We start from the raw sequence: 24,771 nt of genomic DNA on the forward strand, positions 1-24,771 counted from the left end.
CAACATCGGAAGTAAAAAGTTTTCTTTGTACCGGGAGGTGTTTTTGACCATCTTCCAGGTTATGTGGCGGCCAAACGGGACGGAAATTCAAAAATCTGTCCGGTTAGATACAAGATAATATTTTTTACTATCATAATCAATAAACAGTTGTCGAATATCTTGTAGAATGGCAGACAAGATAAGTTTTGAAAATGGCGATTTTTATAACTTACGTGACCTCGTGACCTTGACCCTGACCTTGAACCCGGACAAAAGTTATATCGTTGTGCAACACTCATCGACCTCTACCCACATACTAAGTTTCATTAAGATCGGAAAGAAAATTGTTGACAGACGGACATTTGGTCTGGCTTTATTTGGTCATCTCGGTAGAGATTACCTAAAAAAGGGAGACAGGTCTTTTGGGTTCAGAGGTTGTAGCTTATGGCTTTACACATATGAAGAGTAAACTCATGTAACATTTTGGTGACAATATCATAATAACCGAGCTGAATGGGAAGCCAAATGTTGTAACTTTTAGACGAACAGCAGCAAATATTCTCCATGACTTTTACAAGGAACAGAAGAAAGAGGACCCCAATATTGAGAAAATACGAATGATAAACACAGTTGCCAAGCTTATCAAGAGTGACATAAAGGCAGTTGACTCTTCTTATAATGTGTATCCAACCAGAGAACATGTCATCATATCAACAGAAGCATCTGTGCAGTTCAATTCACAGTCACTACTGATGTTGTTGCAAGGTTTGTTCATTGGCAAAAACACTGATCTGAAGGGAGCATCAATTGGACAAGCTATAATGCAAGCAACAAGGCCAAGAGTCATTCTAGCCCCATTGCAATTTGGTCTAGCAACTGAAATGCATCATCAGTTTTCATCACGATTCATCGTAGATACTCTTCATAAACGCGGCTTCAGTTGTTCCTATTCTGAAGTGCGGAAGTTCGAGAAAAGTGCCGCTCTTACACAAGGGGCAGAGTTGCCTGAGCCTGGATCTGGAGAGTTCATTCAGCATGTTGGTGACAATGTTGATCACAATATAAGAACTCTTGATGGCTTTGGAACATTCCATGGAATGGGGATTATTTCCACTTTCACACCAGGAAAGCTGCTTAAGGCCCGGTCACACCTTGATGTTTTAGCCAGCGATGGCAACGTGTTAAAATTTATGTAAAACGCTGGCTTACGTTGAACTTTTGATGTTTTTTTTTAAAGATTCGGACGTATTCATAGCGACTTGGTCTTATGTATAACGCATTGGTAACTACACAGAACGTTTCGTTGTGTTATAGATAACTTATACCAACGAATGCTGAACCTGTTGTCGGCCTTCACAACCGATGCCCAACGATAGTCTAACTCAGGCATAGCGCGTTGCACGCATCGCCGACGATGTCGTGGCGTAGCCTATTAAAAGGCTGACGTACAACGATTAAAATCATAACTGCCGTAGAAATGGAAGGGTCAAAATCGCGGTCACACCTTGGCGATCTTGCCAGCGTATGCCGACGTAACAAAAAGTGTGTCTAAAACGTTGGGGCACGTCGAATACGGTATGGGTAAGTTTGGTATGCGCGAGTAGAACGCTAAATACGCTATCATAAGTCGTAGTAAGTAGAGTACGTCAAGAAATTTTGAACATGTTCAAAATTTTACGACGTACTCGGCGTATGACACACGTTCGCATGCGATGAGGATAAGTTTTACACACGATATGTGGACGCTTACACACGTCCACAAAGGCTACTCATAAGCTACTCATAATTCGAAACACGTCGCGGTAATGTCTTTTTTACGCGAAACTTATTTCGAACTTATATTTGACGTGCTTTGAACCAATTCTTTACGTAGTCCCAACACACATCGACGTATGTAGACGTATTCAAATGACGTCTTCCGGTCGACAAAAAAAAAAAATAAATGAACGTGTTTCTAGGTTACAACTGCCATATGAAGACGTGTTCCCAGCGGTTTTGGGAATTGGTATATAAAAATGGTGTTCATAAAAGGGGAACCCAACAGTGTTTTCGAGTCCTTTTTGAGTCGATGTCCATGTCAGCAGTAACAGTATCAGTATCAGTATTAGTATTAGTATTAGTAGTAGTTTGTTCATGTTGGCAGTAGTAGGTGGGTGTAAGGGGGAGGGTGTGGGTTATGATGGATCGTCCTTGCGTCCGCGTGTCCACGGGTAGGTTCATAGGCTGCCACTCAACGATTTAAATGGCTGCATCTCCACTATTGAAAGTAGACGCTTGCGCTCAACAATTGGATTTTTTTTACACTCAACGACTTTTAAACGGTACCACTCAGCGAGTTTCATTGTTTACAATGAACGATTTAAATTGCTGTCACTCACCTTTGTTTTTTTTTTTTGTTTTTTTTTGACGCTGGGGTTTGGAAATTTGAAACGTTTCTTCTGAACGTGTTAAAACGCTCAAACTCGACTATTTTAAATAGACGCTGCCGATGGACAATTGGAATCATAGCCAAGCTAGACATCGAAGTGTGAACATCCTCGTCATGCCGAAGAAAAGTTTTGAAGAATGCTGCAAATAAGTGTCCTGGCCGTGGCCGTGGACGCTGACGCAAGGACGATCCATTATACCGACGTCTTTCAGCCTATGAGTAACTTAAAAGTAACGTCTGTCGATGTGTGGCAACGATCGCGTAACGTGCCAACAACACGTTAATCATAGGTTAGAAATAAGTTTCGGGTACGCTAAACATTACCTCGGCATGTCTCAACTTGTGATTAACTTACAAGTAGCATGTGTTGACGTCTGTCAACGATCGCAGACCTTGCATACAACTTGTGGCCAGCGTAGCGGAACGTGTGAGTCATACGCCGGCATACGTCGTGAAATTTCAAGCATGAAAAAATTTGAGGACAACCGAAAAGTACAACGTTTAAAGCCAACGTACAACGACGTATGGCAACGTACTACGACGTATGCCAGCGTGCTCTCAATGTTATCAAAACTTACCCATAACGTATTCAACGTGTGCCAGCGTTTTAGAAAAAAAAATCAAAAATCGGCATACGTTGGCTAAAACGTCAAGGTGTGACCGGGCCTTTAGTAAACCTGCACTTAGAGTATCAGCGACAGCGGATGACATCATAAAAGTGGGAAGGATCAACATCATAACTTTCAAATCTCAGCACACAGGATGTAATCCATTGACATACAAAGAACTGCAGGCAATGGAAGTGCATGATCCAACGTATCACATCGATCTTCTGTGGGAAGTGGCATTTGTCCTTCGTCCTAAGAGGCCAGCATGATCAGGTATGATGCAGACACATCTCCCTGCTGCACCAGAGAAGTTGACCAAGATATTCAGGTGTAACTGCAAGACTGGGTGTAGCACCAGCAGATGCACCTGCAAGCGTATTCCTATTGACTGTACATGGATGTGTGGGGTATGTAAAGGTGTAAGTTGTGATAATTCATCTCGGGTGGAGGTAGATGACAGCAATGATACTGATTGATATATTGTTGCAGGCCAGGGATCGGCTGCGAGCACGACCGCTAGGTGGAGCAGTAGGGTCGACTCTGCTGAACACCCGGAATTTAGATCGTACCTTTCGGAAAACTCCGAGGGTACGGGTCCCTTACCGGACTGAATCGTCAATAATTCCACCACGTGGTACAAGGTTATTTGCCAAACTTCAAAATACCTAGAGACCACGTGGCGAGCTCCCGAGTATTCACACCCTCGACGGCACTCGTACGGGACGAGCGGTATGCGCGCTCGACCTGTGCGTGACCCGAGCGGATGGTCACCGAGCTTCCGTTGGTCCCAAATGCACACTACTACGGCAACAACGGCCTTTCTAATTCCCCAACACGCACCGTATTAAACCAACAAAAGAAACACAAAAACGAGCTGATACATTTAACAAATAAGGTATTTATTAACAGCAGGTGGGGAAGGAGGGAAGCACGTAAGGGCAGAGTTATCACGACTAATAAGAGATGCAAGGCAAATAATGTACAGCGAAGGCACTTAACAATTTACTACTTAAAGATGGGCCCACCGACAGACACACAGATACCCAGAAGGACACGGACCTGTCCACCTCGTGTGGTTCGGCTGACACGGGCGAACCAGGCCAGTGTCGAGATGCGGTCCGAAGAACCAGGCGCCAGCGACGGGACGATGATAGAACCAGACACCAGCGAGAGGCGATGATAGAACCAGGCACCAGCGAGAGGCGATGATAGAACCAGGCACCAGCGAGAGGCGATGATAGAACCAGGCACCAGCGAGAGGTGATGATAGAACCAGGCACCAGTGAGAGGCGATGATAGAAGCAGGTGCCAAGCGAGCCGCGATCAGACTCCTGAGCTCCGTTCAGTGCTCGTCCCGACAACCAAAAACTCTCCTCTAGGTCCGATCACGCCGCAACCTTATTCACCCTTGTCCGGGGGGGGGGGGAGGGAACACCTCCTCCCTCCCCGCTTTCCATCACTGGACGGTTTTGGCGTGCAAAATGCGCTCGTCGCCCTGTCATTGGCCAAAAGTGGCGCCAAGGCCGTTGATTGGACAGGAGGGGCGTGATGGCCGTCGCTGCGGACCGCCCTCCAAACAGGCAGAGGAACATTATCCTGTGTGGGCTCCACCCACATACGTGCTGAAACGCACGTAGGCAATGGCGTCGGTCAGAGCGAGGTGAAGGTGACGGTGATGCTGGTGTTGTTGCTGTTGGTGGTGTAAAAATAAAAGAAAACCCTGACTATCAAAATAACGCCACAGCGCATGAACATTTAATTATCCATTAGACACAGGGAAAGGAAGCTATCTATCCACATTTACTTATCGAAATAACTGAGCTATAGGACCTGTATGTTGAGTGCTCATGGCTTCCAGATTCGTAACAATATTACCTGAAAATTCATTAAGAACACTAACTACATTACTGATTAGCAGTGAAAACCTGTGTTAAATGTATCTTATCTTGATTGGGTGTCCCCACTTTAAGTATTTCAGGTATTGCTTGTTGCTGCTTTAGTTAATTTTTCAGACTTGCTTTTATATGACTTTATTGTTTGTATCAGGCACATAGATGCAAAGTTATCTGACATTTTTTTATTTTTCTCTAATTGCTAAAAGCTAATATGCATATTTTATGCAAGTTATATTCATAATATGGGTTTGGATACTTGTTCCTTATATGGAAAATAATAGTGAAATTTAGAAATTTCTATAATTTCTGAAACTAATTTGCATAATATGCAAATTATATTCAAAATATTAATTTGCAAATGTGCCTATCATGTTCATTGACCTTGAAAACATGGGTTTAGACACTTGATTTGCTTCAATTGGGTACTTAGATGCAAAGTTATAGCGAAAATATGAATTTTCTCTTATGGCGGAAGCCAATTTTCATATTATGCAAATTACACTACTTTCCCATGCTAGGATTTTTTAGGACTTTTAGTATGGTGATTAGGGGGTCTTACTGAAATGCACTGCAGTGGAAATGATTCTTTTGCAATTAGTGGTGGGTGAAGATACGAATTTGACTGGACTATCAGGAGAATTGCTAATAGCTGAGAGTATTGTTGCGAATTCGCGCCCGCCGGCGTGCGAACGGCCACGTAACTCGAATCGCGGCACGTCGCCTACCGGACGGACAATCCTGTTGTGACCCTCTCAGACCAACGCCGGGAGCTAGTCACGGGTGGGCCTTTCGACCTCACCACAATCGTGCCAGTCAGCCACCCGCGTAGGATAGGGTTGTTCGCCAAACTCGACCTACCTAAGTACCCACGCGGATGGTTAATCGGGCGATCGTACCTCGCCACAGGTCGACTCCGGACATGAGCCGCTTGGGCGGCCCGTTCCGTACTATCAGGATAACCGAGCGGTGTTATCGTCAATCTGGATGGTTCAGATTAATTCCCGGGATGTTGAACCCACTACGAACCCCTTACATGATGCAAGATGGAGAGTCAAACAAAGGAAAGGACGCAGCGAAACGGGGAACAAGTTCACACAATGAATGCACTTTATTAACACACACACAGACAAGCACGTATGCACATAAAAAGCAAAGAAAGAGTTAAAACCGAATACGCGTACACATGGCAACACTTAACCAGTTTTACTTCAAGGACAGGTGCCACCCACAGTCATTTACACAAACCCAAAGGAAAAGAGAAAGTTGCGACTTCCCTGCATGCGTCGTCCAGCGTCGCGTCCTTGACCTCAAATCCGAGCCTCCCCCGATGTGGTCTGCGACTCGCGCCGGCACGTGTAGCCGCTCCGCGCCACGAACGGGGCTTCCGGCACCTGGCAGAAGGCTCGCCCTCTCCCGCTGTAGACTGCGACAGGGCCCAGGACGAGGATGCGCCGACTCGACGCCCTCCAGCTGGACTCGTAGGATAACTCTCTGAAGAACTCATGGACGAACGAACCACCAACAGCAACAACCACATGCAGACGAGCGAAGAGGAAGCGAGTGGAGGAAGAGAAAGCGAGCGCCCCGCCCGTGTTCGTCCTTTATAGCGTGGGGCTCCGCCCCGTTTTCGGCTCCACCCTCCTTCGAGAGGGTTCTCGAAAAGGGGCGTTCCCTCACCCCGACCGCCTCACGCTGTTCATTCACGAATCGGCGGCGAGCTGCCCTTCCCCCTTCCTTCACACCAAGCGTGGGGAAGAATGGCGGGAAAAACCCACCAGCATCGTTGGCGGTTTTTGTTTGTTTGAAATAAAAGATAGAGAAAGAAAAACGACTAACTGAAGGATCGCAGCCCGAATGGATCACATAAATTCCCTCTATACAATGGGTTTGGGCTAACTACACATGTACCTACAGAGATATCTCACCTGAGGGCCCTTTATGGTGTAATGCGAATTTCCACAGCCGTAACAGTATCTATCGAGGAGGTGAGGAAGGGTTTTTACAGAAGATCCAGGTTGGAGTGGAGGAAGTAAAGGAACAGCTAGGTAATCTAAGAGAAGATAATGCTCCGGGTCCAGATCATATGCAACCGAGAGTATTGAGGGAGGTGGCTGAGCAGGTAAGCGAGATGTTAACGGATATTTTCAATCGTTCCCTGGAGTCAGGACAGGTACCAGAGGATTGTAGAGTAGCAAATGTAACACCATTATTTAAGAAAGGATCCAGAGAAGAATTGGGAAACTATAGACCTGTTTGTTTGACTTCAGTTGTGGGGAAGGTGTTGGAGACATTAATTAAGGACCAGATGAGGAACCATTTAAATAAATACAAACTAATTAAAGGGAGTCAGCATGGGTTTACCAAAGGTAGTTCTTGTTTAACAAATCTTTTAGAGTTCTATGAAGCAGTGTCTGATTGGGTGGTTGAGGGAAAGGCAGTGGACATACTATATCTAGACTTTAAGAGGGCATTTGATAAGGTACCACATCAGAGGTTGTGAGCCAAAGTGAGGGCTTGTGGAGTGGCTGGTCAGGTAGCCAATTGGATTGCAAACTGGCTTAGTGGTTGGAAGCAAAGAGTGTCTGTGAGTGGGAGGATGCCTTGCTGGGAGGATGTAAGTAGCGGGGTTCCCAGGGATCAGTACTCGGACCATTACTATTCATTATTTACATCATTGATTTGGATAGTGGGGTGAAGAGGAAGCTTTCCAAGTTTGCAGATGACACAAAGCTTGGATGTGAGGTGGATAACAGATGAGGTGGTGATCAGATTCAGGAAAGTACTGATACTTGCATAGATTTGGTGAAAGATTGGCAGATGGAATTTAACCTGAGCAAGTGTAAGGTGTTGGGGATTGGAAAAGAACAATGAAAATAGGGATTACAGGATGCAAGGGGTAATTTTGGAGTGTGTCGCACAGGAGTAGGATTTGGGGGTGGTAATAGATATGGGAGGTAAGCAGGCAGCACAGTGCCAGGCAGCTATATGTAAAGCAAATCGGGTTTTAGGCTATATTCGGAGGGGGATCAATTACAAATCAAAAGAGGTGATGTTAACATTGTACAGGAATTTAGTGAGGCCACATTTAGAATATTGTGCAGATTTGGTCACCACAACTTAGGAAGGACATAGATGCCATAGAGAGGCTTCAGCGCAGGGCTACTCGATTGATTCCAGGCCAAGCTCGACTCAGCTATGAGGAGTGGCTGAAGAAGACAGGGCTTTATACACTAGAAAGGAGGCGGTTACGAGAAGATATGATTGAGATGTTAAAGAAAATGAAAGGTAGAGATAAAATAATTACAGATTAATTATTCAACAGAGTAGACTGTGATAGGACCAGGGCCCATAGCCTGAGAGTAAAGAAGAGGAGAGTTAAGATGGTAGTAAGGCAGAGGACTTTTACTGAGAGAGTAGTTACTGCATGGAATGGTCTCCCTGGAAAGGTAGTGGCTGGAGAAACAGGAGATAAGTTTAAATTGGAATTAGATAGGTACCTGGAAGTATTGGAGATAGTGTTATAGTGAGGTTGATGGGACTTTTGGGTAGCTTGAGCATTGATGGGTTATTGTGTGCATGTGTATCGAGTGTTGTAAATGGGGATCTCGTCAATTAGTTGATGTGTGTTTTTTTTTTGCCCAAGCTCATGCCCCCTCCCCTGGAAAGAATTGGGAAAAAAACTATAAAAACTAAAATAAAATAAAAACACAATTAAAATTTTTTTTTTTTACATTTTGCGTTTTCTTATTACCCCTGCCACTAAAGGTGAAGGAGGTTATATTTTCACCCCTTTCTGTCTGTCTGTTTGTCTGTTTGTGTGCAGGATATCTCAAAAAGTTGTGGACTGATCCGGGTGAAATTTTTGGACAGGTTGGGTGTGTGACAAGGACGAACTAATTAGATTTTGCTGAAGATCCAGATCCGGATCTGACTACGAAAATTATTTGTTTTTTAAAGTGATTCTTTACCATTGAGATACTGGAGGGCCAAAAACGATATAGTACTGTGTAGCATGATGTTTCAAAAATGTAATGGGCCTGATATGTTCTCGTGAATCAGGCATAACATGGCGGAGGTATGTGCTCTACCGAGTGCCCTTCTAGTTTTGATCTTGTGTTGATAAATTAGTGTGTTGTCGTGCAGGCATGATGGGCTGAATGGCCTCCACCTGTGTCGAATTTCCTTGTTTCCTTGTGAATTTAAAATGGATTCTATTTTTTTTTAAATTGTCAGTGAATAACACAAAATATCCCATAATGACAAAGTGAAAACATGTCTTTCGAAATTTTTACAAAATAATGAAAAACTGAAATGTCTTGCATCAATAAGTATTCAACCCCCTGAGTCAATACTTTGTCGAAGCACCTTTGGCAGTGATTACAGCTTCGAGTCTTCTTGGATATGTCTGTTTCAGCTTTGCACATTTGGATTTGGGGATTTTCTCCCATTCTTCTTTGTAGATCTGATCAAGCTCAATCAAGTTGGATGGACAGCAATCTTCTTCATCGATGAACAGCAATCTTCTTTCCACACATTCTCAATGAGATTCAACTCTGGCTTTTGGCTGAGCCACTCCAGGACTTTCACGTTCTTGCTCTGAAGCCATTTCATTGTTGTTTTGGCTGTATGCTTGGGGTCATTGTCCTGTTGGAACATAAATCTTCACCGCCATCTGAGGTCTTTTGCACTCTGAAGCAGGTTCTCCTCAAGGATTTTCCTGTATTTGGCTCCATTCATTGTTCCCTCTATATTTATGTCTCTCAGTCCCTGCCACTGAAAAGCATCCCCACTGATGCTTCCACCACCATGTTTCATGGTAGGGATGGTGTTAGATGGGTGATGAGCTGTGCTTGATTTCCGCCAGATGTAGCGCTTTTCATTTAGGCCAAAGAGTTCAATTTTAGTCTGATCAGACCACAGAATCATTTGCCTTATGCTCTGTCCTTCACATGCATTTTTGCCAACTCCAGACATGCTGTTGTGTGCATTTTTGCCAACTCCAGACATGCTGTCGTGTGCATTTTTCTCAGGAGTGGCTTGCATCTGGCCATTCTCCCATGAAGCCTAGATTTGCGAAGTGCTGCAGAGACTGTTGTCCTTCCGGCAGGTTCTCCAATCTCAGCCATGGAACCTTGTAGTTCTGTCAGATTGGTCGAAGTGGTCATTGGGTTCTTCGTCACCTCCTTGACCAGTTGGTCCTTTGTGCTCAGTTGCTCAGTTTCGTTGGATGGCCAGGTCTAGGAAGAGTCTGGGTAGTTCCATATTCTTTCCATTTCCTAATTATGGAGCTCACTGTGCTCTTCGTAACTATCAATGCTCTAGAAATTATTTTATACCCTTCCTCAGATCTATGCCTCCTCACAATTCTATCTCGGAGTTCCATGGAGAGTTCCTTGGACTTCATGGTAGAGTTTGTGCTCATATGCACTGTCAACTGTGCGACCATTTATAGAAAGGTGTGTTTCTTTCTAAATAATGTCCAGTGAATTGAATTGGCGACAGGTGGGTTCCAATCAAGTTGTAGAGACATCTCAAGGATGATGAAAGGAAATCTGATGCACGTGAGCTCAATTTGGAGTGTCATTGCAAGAGTTGAATACTTATTGATGCAACACATTTGAGGTTTTCTTTTTTAATTAATTTGTAAAAATTTCTAAAAACATGTTTTCACTTTGTCATTATGGGGTATTTTGTGTATAATCAGTGACAAAACATTTAGATTTAATCATTTTAAAATTCAGGCTGTAACACAACACAATGTGAAAAAAGTCAAGGGTTGTGAATACTTTCTGAAGGCATTGTAAATGACAGTTTGATTCAGAGGTAAGTAAGGTGTATGTGCTGGTTGGTGGACATTTTATAATTGAGGTAAGATCTGCATAATCTAATGTATTATCATATGTATAATGGTTATATTATCATCTTTGTTGAGAGTTATAAATATGTGATGATACATTAAAGCCTCATGCGAGAGAAGTTTGAATAGTGATGTTGCATTGATTGGTTAACTGACTGCCTGGACGTAACAGAGGTTGTGGATCTCTTGATGTTGGTAATTTATTGATGTGGATCCATGACCAAGGTTGTGGATCCCAGGATGCCGTTTGATGCCCAGCTGATGATACATGCGGTCGGGAAACCAGTCAATTGCTTACAGGTTACGATTCGTATTTTAAGGCCCTGTCACACCTTGACGATTTAGCCAGCGTATGCTTGACATATGCAAAATTTGGCTAAAACGCTGGCACGTCGAATACATTATGGGTAAGTTTGTATACGTTAAGAGTATGCTGGCATACGTCTTTGTACGCTGGCATACGTCGTAGTACACCGAGGTGTTCGACAAATTTTCCATGCTTGAAATTTTTCGACGCATGCCAGCGTATGACTCACACGTTCCGCATAATGCTGGCCATAAGTTGTAGGCACGTTACGCGATCGTTGACACACGTCGACACACGTTACTTTAAGTTACTCATAAGTCGAAACACGTCGAGGTAATGTTTATCGTACCCGAAACTTATTTCTAACCTATGAGTAACGTGTTGTAGGCACGTTACGCGATCGTTGACATGCGTCGACACACGTTACTTGTACGTTACTTGTACGTTACTCATAAGTCGAAACGCGTCAATGGAATGGTTAGCGTCAGTGTTCCAGACTCCCTGGTTGTTGTTTTTTTTTTTTTTCTTCTTCTTCGGTATGACGGTGATGTTAACACTTCGATTTCTAGTGCGGTTATAATATAATTAATAGGCTGCCGCTCAACGATTTAAATCATAACCGCACTAGAAATCGAAGTGTCAACATCACCGTCATACCGAAGAAAAAATAAAACCAGGGAGTCTGGAACACTGACTCTAACCATTACATTGACGTATTTCGACTTATGAGTAACGTATGTCGACGTGTGTCAACGATCGCGTAGCGTGCCTACAACTTATGCCAGCGTATGCGGGATGTGTCATATGTCGAGTACGTCGAGAAATTTTCAACATGCTGAAAATTTCTCGACGTACTCGGCGTATGACGACGTATGCCAGCGTACTACGATGTATGCCAGCGTGCTATTAACGTATACAAAACTTACCCATAATGTATTCGACGTGTGCCAGCTTGGTTCGGCAAATTTTTCATACGCTGGCTAAAACGTCAAGGTGTGACAGCTGCTTCACACTTCGATGTCTAGTGCGGTTATGATTTGAATCGTCGAGCCGCAGCCTATGAATAGCCTACGCCACGTGATCGTCGGCGATACGTTGCCGCGCGCTATGCATAAGTTACACTATCGTTGGGCATAAGTTGTGAACGCCGACAACACGCTCAGCATTCGTTGGTATAAGTTATCTATATGTGATTAAAACGTTCTGTGTATGTTACTCATACGTTATGCATACGTCCAACACGTTATAATACGGCCAAAATTTTTTTAAAAACATCAATAATTCAGCGTACGCCAGCGTTTTACATACATTTTGAGACCTTGCCATACGCTGGCTAAAACGTCAAGGTGTGACAGGGCCTTTAGGTAAGGGAACAATGTTTTGAGGTTTACAATTTAAATAAAGTTGAATGTAGCATGTTGTGAAATTAACATCATTTACAGCAGTCCTTTAAATTATATTTAAGGAATAGCACCGATACTACACAATTCATAAAAAGTGGCGTACGTGCGTGCTTCACACAGTGTTGTGTGGTTATACAAGGTGTTCCTCAGGGAGATTAGGATGATGGGAGTACCTCTTCTGGGAAATGCATGAAGAAGATGTGCAGGCGGTGGAATGGAATTGTTTGATGTGTGCTCCCCCACCCCCCTCACAAACTGGAATAACATGTGAAAAGGTTTACTTTATGGGGGGAAAATAAACTGCTCAGTACTTAGAGAGCCAGTTTATTTACGTTTGCTTGCTCCATTATAAGCTGCACTGACATTGAACTAATGCTGGTCTCTTCACAATACTTGGCAACACTGTTGCACTTTGGAGTTAAAGCAATATGTAGTTTTGCTCTTTTCCACCTATTAAATGGCATCACACCTCTGCTCACTACTCTGGAAATCTACAAAAGAAGACATCTGAACATTTTGAGCTTAAGAGTGATGCACTTGCAATCCTTTGTTGCACCCTTCCATTGCCTATTATTATGTCATCATGAGGTGACTGGTCGCTGTGTTCAATTTGGGATGGATCCCTACAGAGAAGTAGTAAAAAACAAACACGACTGCACCGTATGCAAATTGACCTCGAAAGAGCTAATTTTTACATCATGCTTACAATAGTCATTTTAATCCTCTATTTTGAAAGTATGAATGATTGATTTGTTTCGAAGGAGTGGCAACAAGTGTCGAATAACGTATTCCACACCTGCCCTCTGAGCTATTTGGCCCTCACGAGTCCGACGAGGCCGCACTCTCTCAACTAACTCCTCACCAAAACTCTTTGCCCCCCCCCTTCCCCTCCCCTCTTGCCTCAATTGGGATTGCCTCCCTGAGTCTGTTCAATCATGTTCTTCTCTCCACTTAAAAATGACATGCCATCACCATCTCGTGTTATCTGCTATTTTTATTCCCGACCTTTTCTTACCTCACTGAATCTCATTTCCTGTCGACAGGTGCATTATTCTATACTTGCCATGTTTGGCAGCTTTTCCTGTCGACTCACTTGTTCTTTGTCCACGAAGCCCGTTCAGCTCACTTATCCTTCCTGTATGTCTCTACTATTTTTATTTAGGAACACTGCCAGTGTGTTCATTTGTTCCTCATTTCTCTATCCTACCTTGTATGCAAGCTGCTACTGTCACAACACTGTCAATGTTACCACCTCTGTCATTCAGTTCTTCCATAAGCCTTAATTATTGAGTATGTTGTGTAGATCGGTAACAAAAGCAATTTCAATTCAATCCATTGTAAATTCAGACTAACACAACAAAATGTGGCAAAAGCCAAGGTGTGTGAATACTTTCTGAAGGCACTGTGTATGTTATAGTTTATATATATATACACACACACACACACACACACACACACACACACACACACACACACACACACACACACACACACACACACACACACACACACACACACACACACACACACACACGAGTGCGTGCCCGTATGTGCAGCTTCGTTCCTTCGCTCTCGTAAACGACGACTGGATTGGGGCATTTTTTCAATAAGATCAGACCAACTGTATCATAAATGGCCATAACTTGGGAAACACCTGGGAAACACTCGGGTCCCCAGCGTCAATTGTGACGTCATATCAAACGAAGAAGAAGAAGAATTGTGATGCCCCCTCTCTCTCGCTCCCCCCACCCTCTCGCCCCTCCTCTCTCGCCCCTCTCTTGCCCCCACTCTCACCCCCTCCTCTCTCGCCTCCTCTTCTCTCCTGATCTCTTGAATTGTGATTCCCCCTCTCTCTCGCCCCTCTCTCTCGTCCCCCCTCTCGTCCCCCCTCTCGTCCCCCTCTCGTCCCCCCTCTCGTCCCCCCTCTCGTCCCCCTCTCGTCCCCCTCTCGTCCCCCTCTCGCCCCCTCTCGCCCCCCTCTCGCCCCCTCTCGCCCCCTCTCGCCCCCTCTCCCCCTCCTCTCTCGCCCCCTCCTCTCTCGCCTCCTCCTCTCTCGCCCCCTCCTCTCTCGCCCCCTCCTCTCTCGCCCCCTCCTCTCTCGCCCCCTCCTCTCTCGCCCCCTCCTCTCTCGCCCCTCCTCTCTCGCCCCTCCTCTCTCGCCCCCCTCTCTCATTCCCTCCTCTCTCCCCCTCTCTTGAATTGTGATGCCCCCTCTCTCTCAACCCTCTCTCGCCCCTCCTCTCGCTCCTCTCTCTGAAAATGTATTCAGAAATGTCTACCAAGCACAACAATTAATTCAAATCTCAGGAAAAAACAGCTTTCAAACCCTTGGGAAACAGCTGTTTTCCTTGGGAAAATTCAAACCTTGGGATTAATTAATAATTTGAACAATTAATTTAAGCCTTGGGGAAAAAAAACAGCTTTCAAACCTTGGGAAACACTTGGGAAACAGATGAAACGGATGAAGAACGATATAAAACCTTGAAAAGGCACATACTAAGGTCCCCAGCGTCGATTGTCACGTCATACCAAACGAAGAAGAAGAAGAAGAAGAATTGTGACGTCAATCATGCAAAAAAGAAATAATAATAAATAAACAATTAATGACGTCACAGCACCGTGTCTTGTCATTGGTTGACAGATAAATAGCCGTAACTTGGGAACCGCTTATCCGATTAATATCAAACCTTGAAAAGGCACATCCGCGGGTCCCCAGCAATATTCCTGGCAAGTTTCAATCAGATCGGACCATCAATCGTGCAAAACATAATAATAATAATAAATAAACATTAATTGTGACCTCATTCGTGATGTCATAGCACAGTGTCTTGTCATTGGTTGACAGATAAATGGCCGTAACTTGGGAACCACTTATCCAATTAATATCAAACCTTGAAAAGGCACATCCATGGGTGCCCAGCAATATTCCTGGCAAGCTTCAATCAGATCGGACCGGCGGTCGTCGAGAAACGGCGGTCGCATACAGACATACAGACATACAGACATACAGACATACAGACATACAGACATACAGACATACAGACATACAGACATACAGACAGACAGACAGACAGACAGACAGACAGACAGACAGACAGACAGACAGACAGACACACACACACAGATTGCTGGAATTATAGATAGATGTTGACCTTTTGACCTCAAACAAAGGCTTCTTCCTTATGAGAAACTCAACCATGTGGTGGTTTCGTGAAGATCGGTTAAAAATTGTGACCTGGAGGTGATTGACAGACAGAATAACAGAATTGACTAACCAATATACTTGAAAAATCTTCGATTTTCCAAGTAACAAACAGACAGAGAGGGGTGAAAACATAACCTGCTTCATCTTCCGTGGTGGAGGTACTGAAAATATAAATAAATTTTAAAAATGCAGGTGAGTTACCCGAGACACACGGGAGAGGTAGGTGCAGCCTGGAAGTTTGGTACGATTTCACAAAAGTTTGAGGGAGTAATTCAATGACAACACAGGACAGGATAACACAACATAGATGTATGTGTATGGAGATGTACAGTGGGGAGAACAAGTATTTGATACACTGCCGATTTTGCAGGTTTTCCCACTGACAAAGCACGTAGAGGTCTGTAATTTTTATCATAGGTACACTTCAACTGTGAAAGACGGAATCTAAAACAAAAATCCTGAAAAATCACATTGATTTTTTTTAATAATTAATTTGCATTTTATTGCATGAAATAAGTATTTGATCACCTCCCAACCAGTAAGAATTCTGGCTCTCACAGACCTGTTAGTTTTGTCTTTAAGAAGCCCTCCCATTCTCCACTCATTACCTGTGTTAACTGCACCTGTTTAAACTCGTTATCTGCATAAAAGACAGCTGTCCACACTCAATCAATCAGACTCCAACCTCTCCACAATTGGCAAGACCAGAGAGCTGTCTAAAGACATCCGGGACAAAATTGTAGACTTGCACAAGGCTGGGATGGGCTACAGGACAATAGGCAAGCAGCTTGGTGAGAAGGCAACAACTGTTGGCGCAATTATTAGAAAATGAAAGAAGTTCAAGATAACAGTCGATCTCCCTCGGTCTGGAGCTCCATGCAAGATCTCACCTCGTGGAGCCTCAATGATCATGAGGAAAGGTGAGGGATCAGCCCAGAACTACACGGCAGGACCTGGTCAATGACCTGAAGAGAGCTGGGACCACAGTATCAAAGAAAACCATAAGTAACACACTACGCCGTCATGGATTAAAATCCTGCAGCGCACGCAAGGTCCCTCTGCTCAAGCCAGTGTATGTCCAGGCCTGTCTGAAGTTTGCCAATGACCATCTGGATGATCCAGAGGAGGAATGGGAGAAGGTCATGTGGTCTGATGAGACCAAAATAGAGCTTTTTGGTTTAAACTCCACTCGCCGTGTTTGGAGGAAGAAGAAGGATGAGTACAACCCCAAGAACACCATTCCAACCGTGAAGCATGGAGGTGGGAAACATCATTCTTTGGGGATGCTTTTCTGCAAAGGGGACAGGACGACTGCACCGTATTGAGGGGAGGATGGATGGGGCCATGTATCGCGAGATCTTGGCCAACAACCTCCTTCCCTCAACAAGAGCATTGAAGATGGGGCGTGGCTGGGTCTTCCAGCATCACAATGACCCGAAACAAACAGCCAGGGCAACTAAGGAGTGGCTCCGTAAGAAGCATCTCAAGGTCCTGGAGTGGCCTAGCCAGTCTCCGGACCTGAACCCAATAGAAAATCTTTGGAGGGCGTTGAAAGTCTGTTGCCCAGCGACAGCCCCGAAACCTGAAGGATATGGAGGAGTGGGCCAAAATCCCTGCTGCAGTCTGTGCAAACCTGGTAGTAGAGTTCCCACAATAGGGTCCCTTGACCGTTTTTCCGGAACCAAGGTTTGAAGGTTGATTTTAGTCAATTTGAGGGTGCTGATTAAAATGAGCTGGGGTGAACCTCGTGAAAATGTGGGCTAACTCGGCCAGATGCGAAGATTCAAAATGGCCACCATGCTACTTCCAGTATATCAAAAATTGCATATCTTTGGTTTTCCTTGTCCGATTTTTATGATTTTTGGTTCAAAATATGTTTTGAACGTCAAGGATGTCATACATTACCATTACAGATTGTTATATTTAAGGGTTAAGTCACAAAATATGAAATATAACTTTTCGGGGGCCAAATCCAAGATTGTCGTCGAGTGACATCTGGAAAATAGTTAAAAATCAATTTTCTTCTCATAATATTATTGGCAGTGAATCTTTTCATGCAAGTAAATGTTTGTTTATATGTGGGAGTGCACAACAAATTGAGACAAGAAGAGAAGGACGCAATCATTGTCTTTATTTTCAGAACATGATGTGTACATAATATCAATTTCTCAACTTTTACACTGTTCAGGTCGGTTATACCATTCTTTTGTATGTCCCTCCTGTACTTTATCTAGAACAGTAATATGATGAAAGAATATCAACATTCCTTCATTTTGTCTGTAGAGCAACAGTGTTTCAATGGAAAAAATGAAATAAAACATGAATTATCTGAATTCCCGGCAATTGACACTTTCCCGGTCAGTATTCTTGTAATTTGCATTGACCAAAGTTTGATGTACTGTCCAAACTGTCTTTTATCTAAGACAGTCATAATAAAATAATATTAACATCTCTTATATTTTGACTGTGGCAATGTTTTTACAGTTGTAAATTAAATTAAATGAAATCTCCATTGAAACACATACATATAATCCTTCAGTCACTATCTGAGTCGCTGGCTCCAGAGTCACAAACTTCATCATTACTTTCAGCCTCATCATCGTGCAACAATGTCTGTTCTTGTTCAACCAAGTCATGTAAACTTCTTGGGAGTGCATCATGGGTATACCTCAATGACACACATCTACCGTCTTTCATTGTCCATCCATGGTTGGTGGGATTTGGGGGTGCATCCGGCTTGTCACAGTTTAGTTGAATGTAAACTTGGTAGTTAACTCGCGTCACATGCAGATTGTGAGAATCTGGATCTGGTGGGATGCGGGACGTGGACTTGTTTTTCATCGGACCACACTTCCGTGCTCTGGCTTCACCTAACGTTTTACTGATTGTGTCATTATAGATGTGTCTAATAGTGAATGTGGCCATTTGCTGAAGCACCTCTTGTGTCACTGGAAGTGTTTTGCCAACATCTTTCAAAAGATTGCATGCCTCCTGAGTTCCTGTTCCTTTTTCATAAACTGTGTTTTTCCCATGTCCATAGAAGCCAGATGTTGTATCAGATCCACTATGGATGTGTAATGGGATTAATATTTCAGCTACATCATCAGAGCAAAGGTCTCTGCAGCTGATGATTTTGTCTTTCCGTTTGATAGCAAGGGTGCCCTCCAGTTGATGTGCAACATATGCAGAAAGAATCACGACATCTGTGTCCTCAGCATCAATCACGACTGTCTCCATTTTTCCTGCTTTTCGGATTTGCGAATAGATGAAGAACAGCATTGTGTCCGCCTCAATGTGACTACATTCAAATTCTTCCATCCTTTCTCCGGAGGAGATGTTCCAACAATTTTGCCTGATGGAGTACACAAAGTCAATTTCTCTATGATTCTTTACAAGCTTGGTGAACTCATCCTTTAGAAACTTTTGCAGCCTTTGTTTGTTTCCCTGATTGCTGAACAGCACCTGGAAGTTCTTTGTGGCAGGAAACCTATCTGATGTTTTCATGTACACATTTCTGGACCCATCTCTATATGCCAGATTGTTCTTGTAAATGATGCCTATGGTGTGGAAAATTCCATCAAACACAGTGAGCATGAGCGTCTTAAATCCAGGCAGCATATAGATTTGGGGGTGCATCCGGCAGCAAGCCGGATGCACCCCCAAATCCCACCAACCATGGATGGACAATGAAAGATGGTAGATGTGTGTCAGTGAGGTATACCCATGATGCACTCCCAAGAAGTTTACATGACTTGGTTGAACAACAACAGATATTGTTGCACGATGATGAGGCTGAAAGTAATGATGAAGTTTGTGACTGGAGCCAGCGACTCAGATAGTGATTGAAGGATTACATGTATGTGTTTCAATGGAGATTTCATTTCATTTCATTTACAACTGTAAAAACATTGCCACAGTCAAAATATAAGAGATGTTAATATTATTTTATTATGACTGTCTTAGATAAAAGACAGTTTGGACAGTACATCAAACTTTGGTCAATGCAAATTACAAGAATTCTGACCGGGAAAGCGTCAATTGCCGGGAATTCAGATATAATTCATGTTTTATTTCATTTTTTTCCATTGAAACACTGTTGCTCTACAGACAATATGAAGGAATTTTGATATTCTTTCATCATATAACTGTTCTAGATAAAGTACAGGAGGGACATACAAAAGAATTGTATAACCAACCTGAACAGTGTAAAAGTTGAGAAATTGATATTATGTACACATCATGTTCTGAAAATAAAGACAATGATTGCGTCCTTCTCTTCTTCTCTCAATTTGTTGTGCACTCCCACATATAAACAAACATTTACTTGCATGAAAAGATTCACTGCCAATCATATTATGAGAAGAAAATTGATTTTTTTTTACTATTTTCCAGATGTTACTCGAAGACAATCTTGGATTTGGCCCCCGAAAAGTTATATTTCATATTTTGTGACTTAACCCTTAAATATAACAATCTGGAATGGTAATATATGACATCCTTGACCTTCAAAACATATATTTTGACCCAAAAATCATAAAAATCGGACATGTAGAACCAAAGATATGCAATTTTTGATATGCTGGAAGTAGCATGGCGGCCATTTTGAATTTTCGCATCTGGCCGAGTTAGCCCACATTTTCACGAGGTTCACCCCAGCTCATTTTAATCAGCACCCTCAAATTGACTAAAATCAACCTTCAAACCTTGGTCCCGGAAAAAACGGTCACGGGACCCTATTGTGGGAACTCTACTATGGTTAAGAACTATAGGAAATGTCTGATCTCTGTAATTGCAAACAAAGGTTTCTGTACCAAATATTAAGTTCTGTTTTTCTGATGTATCAAATACTTATTTCATGCATTAAAATGCAAATTAATTATTTAAAAATCATACAATGTGGTTTTCAGGATTTTTGTTTTAGATTCCGTCTTTCACAGTTGAAGCGTACCTATGATAAAAATGACAGATCTCTACGTGCTTTGTAAGTGGGAAAACCTGCAAAATCGGCAGTGTATCAAATACTTGTTCTCCCCACTGTATGTATATATTATGAAATTATTTAAAGATTATTTCATATTCAAGCACAGACCAAGCCATCATTGTTGGCCATGTTTTAAAATCTTACTTAATGTTTGGCATTGTTCTTTCAATAATATTTTTATTGGTTTGTTTTTTTTCATCGTATTTTGAGAGGGTTAGACTTTAGGCAGGAGCTGCTGATGTCCCCCCCCCCCCCTTTCCCAACTATGCCGTTTTTCAAGGAAAACGTTTGAAATGTAACAATTTTTTTCACCAAACACAATGATCACCAACTTTGTGCTTCTTCTTTTTTATTCCATGCAAAGTGATGGCACTAATGGTGGCGGAGCCTGAGATGGAGCTGACTTACGAGCGCCATTTGCCAGATCTACTACGGGAGCTGTGTGAGCTGCGGCTTACGGGCTCCTTCTGTGATGTGGTTGTCGAGGTGCAGAGCCGTCGGTATCTGGCTCACAAGGCTGTACTGAGCAGCACCTGTCGATACTTCCGTTCGCTGTTTCTTGCTGAGCCCTGCAGCACCCTGGGTCCCTTCGTACTAGATTTTGTGTCCATAAAGACCTTTGATCAGGTGTTGGACTTTGTCTACCGAGGTAGTGTGCGTGCCGATCGTTCGGACGTACGTTTGCTCTACCATGCTGCTAAGGCATTGGGTCTTGACTGCCTTGAAGACATTTGCCAGCGTATGGTGCCATTAGAATTCCTTCTGGAACCTTCAGACAGTGACCCCGGCAGCAATGGTGGCGTTGGCAGCAGCAGTAGAGATGTTTCGCCGTTTCGTGAAGAGGCAGATGAGTCTGAAGTGGCTACTGTTTCGGCAATGGATGACACCGCAGACAAGAGTGATGGCTGCATCCTTGTGAGTGAACCATGTTCCATCAGTGGCGAGCAATTCTGCTTTAATCGGGGCATTGGACTTTCTCAAAGAGGTCCACGTCGACGTCCACGGAAGCGTATCATTAGACCCTTATTGCGACCCAGTGGAGACAGCCGGACACTCTTATCTTGTCCTGATGGCATTGATGATGAGGAGCAGTTATCGCTTTTGAAAGATTCTACTGATAAGCAAAGTCCTCCTTTTCCTATAATTTGTAACATCAAACCAGAGCCTATCGAAGACAATAACTACTTTGGCACAAAAAATGCGAATAGCACGATGGCAAATGGTGACTTGGAGCTGCCCATAAGTTCTGTACCAGCAGCTGTGGCAGAAGAGGTGATTGTGAAGGACAGCCCTGGCCATTCAACAGCATCCGCAAGCAATTGGCGTGCTGTGCCTGCATTCACAGTGGAGGATTTCTTACGACGTCTGTCAGTGGAGCGCCGTGTGGTGTGTGGCGTGTGTGGAGAACTCATGCTTGAGGCTCAGCTTCGAGAGCACACCGCGTCTTCTCATTTTGACGAAACCACACTCTGCTGTCCCGTTTGCAGTCGCTCGTTCAGTCAGCCGTCAGAAGGACTCGATCACGTACTGACGCATGCTACAGCGGGAAGCAGTGAAGTTGGCTCTGTTCCACCTTCCTCCACCACTACCTTGATGCAAGGAGACTCTCTGAGTTTTGGGCATGAGGACTCGAGCACGGCAGAGGGTGAAGACATTTTTGCCGAATCTGTAGGTGCTGGAGACAGCGTATACTGTCGCGTGTGCGGCCTTTCCTTGCCCAAGAAGTTCCTGGCTGTGCGCCGACATGCCAAATCGCACGTTGATACAGAAAAGCGGTCGTGCCGTGTGTGCGGGCGGCAGTGCAACTACCTTAGCAACGTAATAAAGCATGCACTGATCCACATTGGAGTGTGCCTCTTCAGATGTGACATCTGTGGAAAACGGTTCATTAACCGCAACAACCTCATGGCTCATCGACGGCGTGTCTGTTTGCAGTCTCGTGGCTTCCCCTTCGACAATTCTCTTTTACCTGTATCTGAGCCTGATGTGCACTCAGAATGCAACGATGAACCTTCTCTGGATTGATTTGTTTTATTTGTGTTGTTGTTTTTTTTTGTTTTTTTTCATGTGAGTGCGTTTTTCTTTTTGTGAGTAGAAGGGGTAAGGGTTGAAGCTGGAGGTTGAGGCTTGAGAGGAAGCCACCTCATAAGCAAAGAAGTCTGCAGTTTCTACAGAAGTTTGCCATCTTGCCTTTCAACCCAAAGGTTACCATTTCCAACCTGTCTTCCCTTTAACGAAAAGAAGGTGGGAGCGGCCACGAGTTTCGACTCGAGTTGTTGTGGTGCAAGTTCATGAAGACGTCTGAAACGGCTAAATACAGCCTTGGTTTGTGTTTTCAGGAATATGTCCATGTTGCTTCCTTTTCAATGGAAATAGAGAAGACGGTCAAAGTGTAATTTGTGAGGAAAGTTCTTCAGTTGTGCTCGTTATTATATGCTTGTTGAAACAACCTACACAGCAAGTTTGAAATAGCAGTTATATTTGGACGTGTAGACTGCAGGTAGTTTTGACTGGTCAAAAGCTGGATGCATCCTTGGGGTATTCCTGGGAGATGAGCAGTTGTAACTGGTGGTTGTGGAGCAGATGAATGTGGCGCTTCCTCGACAGTTGGACCGTGTATGGTTCAGCTTGGATTGTTAACAACCAAGCAAATGGCAACCTGTCATCTGGATATTGTTTTCGTTTTTTTTGTTTTTCCCCATCAAGGTAGCTTCTGTTCGTTGATGATAAAACAGTCGTGCTGAGCTTCGCTGCCTTGACAGCACTCTCTTGCTGCATCTCAAAAACGTGATCACGTGGAATGCGCCGAATGGATATGGATATATATATATATATATATATATATATATATATATATATATATATATATATATATATATATATATATGGATATATATATATATATATATATATATATATATATATATATATATATAGATATATAGATATATGGATATATATATATATATATATATATATATATATATGGATATATGGATATATGGATATATATATATATATATATATATATATATATATATATATATATATATATATATATATATATATATATATTCTGTCTTCTTTAATGCAAACTGCTTGTTCTTTCTGGCCGTTCTTTTTTTATACGGTCTTTGTGGACTTATTGATTTTAATGTCAAAGCTTTACTTTGATTAGTTTCTCTCACACGTGGTCACATCTTGGCCAAACTGAATGGTTTGTAGGTAGTCCATCATTATTTTATTTTATTTTATTTTATTATTTTTTTTATCACTTCTTCCCTGACTATGCTTTTCCCATTACATTCTAAGGTGTTTTGTATAAATAAATAAAAATATTTGTAGTAGTTAGCATTTGCCAAACAGAGCCTTAATACTTGACTTGTCTGTGTTCTGACGGCGCCTCTCTCGGTTTGTTCAAGCCGTTACTGGTGTTTCTATCAGGAAACCTTTCAAAATTGATCTCCTGCCTTCCCTTGTGCAGAGATTAAAACATTCTCTGTTGGAGCTGCTGCTTCTTTTTTTTTTTTCTCCTTCTTCTCCAATTTTCATTTTTTTTACTGTCGAACTGTAGACATGACCAGTGTTCATGAAAAGTGTATTTTCCAGCGAATTCATAAAGCAAAACATGGTGCAAGTGTGTTCATGTTCAGGGAACATAAATTTGAAAACTAAGGTACCGTTTTTGTCATCGTAGTCATATAAAAGTTTAATTTTCTTCTTTCTTTCTTTCTTTGCTTTGGCCTTGTATCAAAAGTTATAGTTAACTTATTACATGTAATATTGATGGTGCGTTTTAATATTTGAAATTTTCTTTTTCCTGAACTGTGTGTTGACGGTCCAAAGCAAGTTTTTATTTTTCTTTCTTTCCCTTGGTTTTTATTTTTATTTTGTTTAATTGTGAATTCTAGCTTCATGGTGATGACACCATCCCCTGTGTGTCTAAAATTTGTTCAAAGCCTGCACTCGTTTCTCTGCATCTGAGGATGGAAATCTAGGGATTGATCAAAACCTTCAAAACTAAATCGATGACTGGGGTTCGGGTTCGGGTTGGGGTTGGGGTTGTGGGTGGAGGTGGGTGAGAGATGACTGCAAAAACAAAAGCAAT

General features: G+C 42.9%; 1 protein-coding gene and 1 long non-coding RNA gene across 4 annotated transcripts in view; one reads left to right on the forward strand and one right to left on the reverse strand.

Moving 5' to 3' along the window:
* Nucleotides 1-23,505, forward strand: part of LOC147015696 (uncharacterized) — a 45,225-nt gene extending 21,720 nt beyond the window's left edge. For both annotated transcript variants that reach the window (XM_085848097.1, XM_085848098.1), the window contains exon 2: nt 21,028-23,505. In XM_085848097.1, the coding sequence (XP_085704223.1) occupies nt 21,030-22,688 (1,659 nt within the window). In that variant the 5' untranslated portion in view covers nt 21,028-21,029 and the 3' untranslated portion in view covers nt 22,689-23,505. The remainder of the gene's footprint in view (nt 1-21,027) is intronic.
* Nucleotides 1-24,771, reverse strand: part of LOC147015695 (uncharacterized) — a 70,249-nt gene that overhangs the window by 26,723 nt on the left and 18,755 nt on the right. The gene's annotated exons all lie outside the window — the stretch shown is intronic.

This window comes from Eptatretus burgeri, chromosome 12 (assembly GCF_056783735.1).
Source record: "Eptatretus burgeri isolate ZD-2024b chromosome 12, Ebu_testis_v1, whole genome shotgun sequence".
In the NCBI taxonomy this organism is placed as follows: Eukaryota; Metazoa; Chordata; class Myxini; order Myxiniformes; family Myxinidae; genus Eptatretus; species Eptatretus burgeri.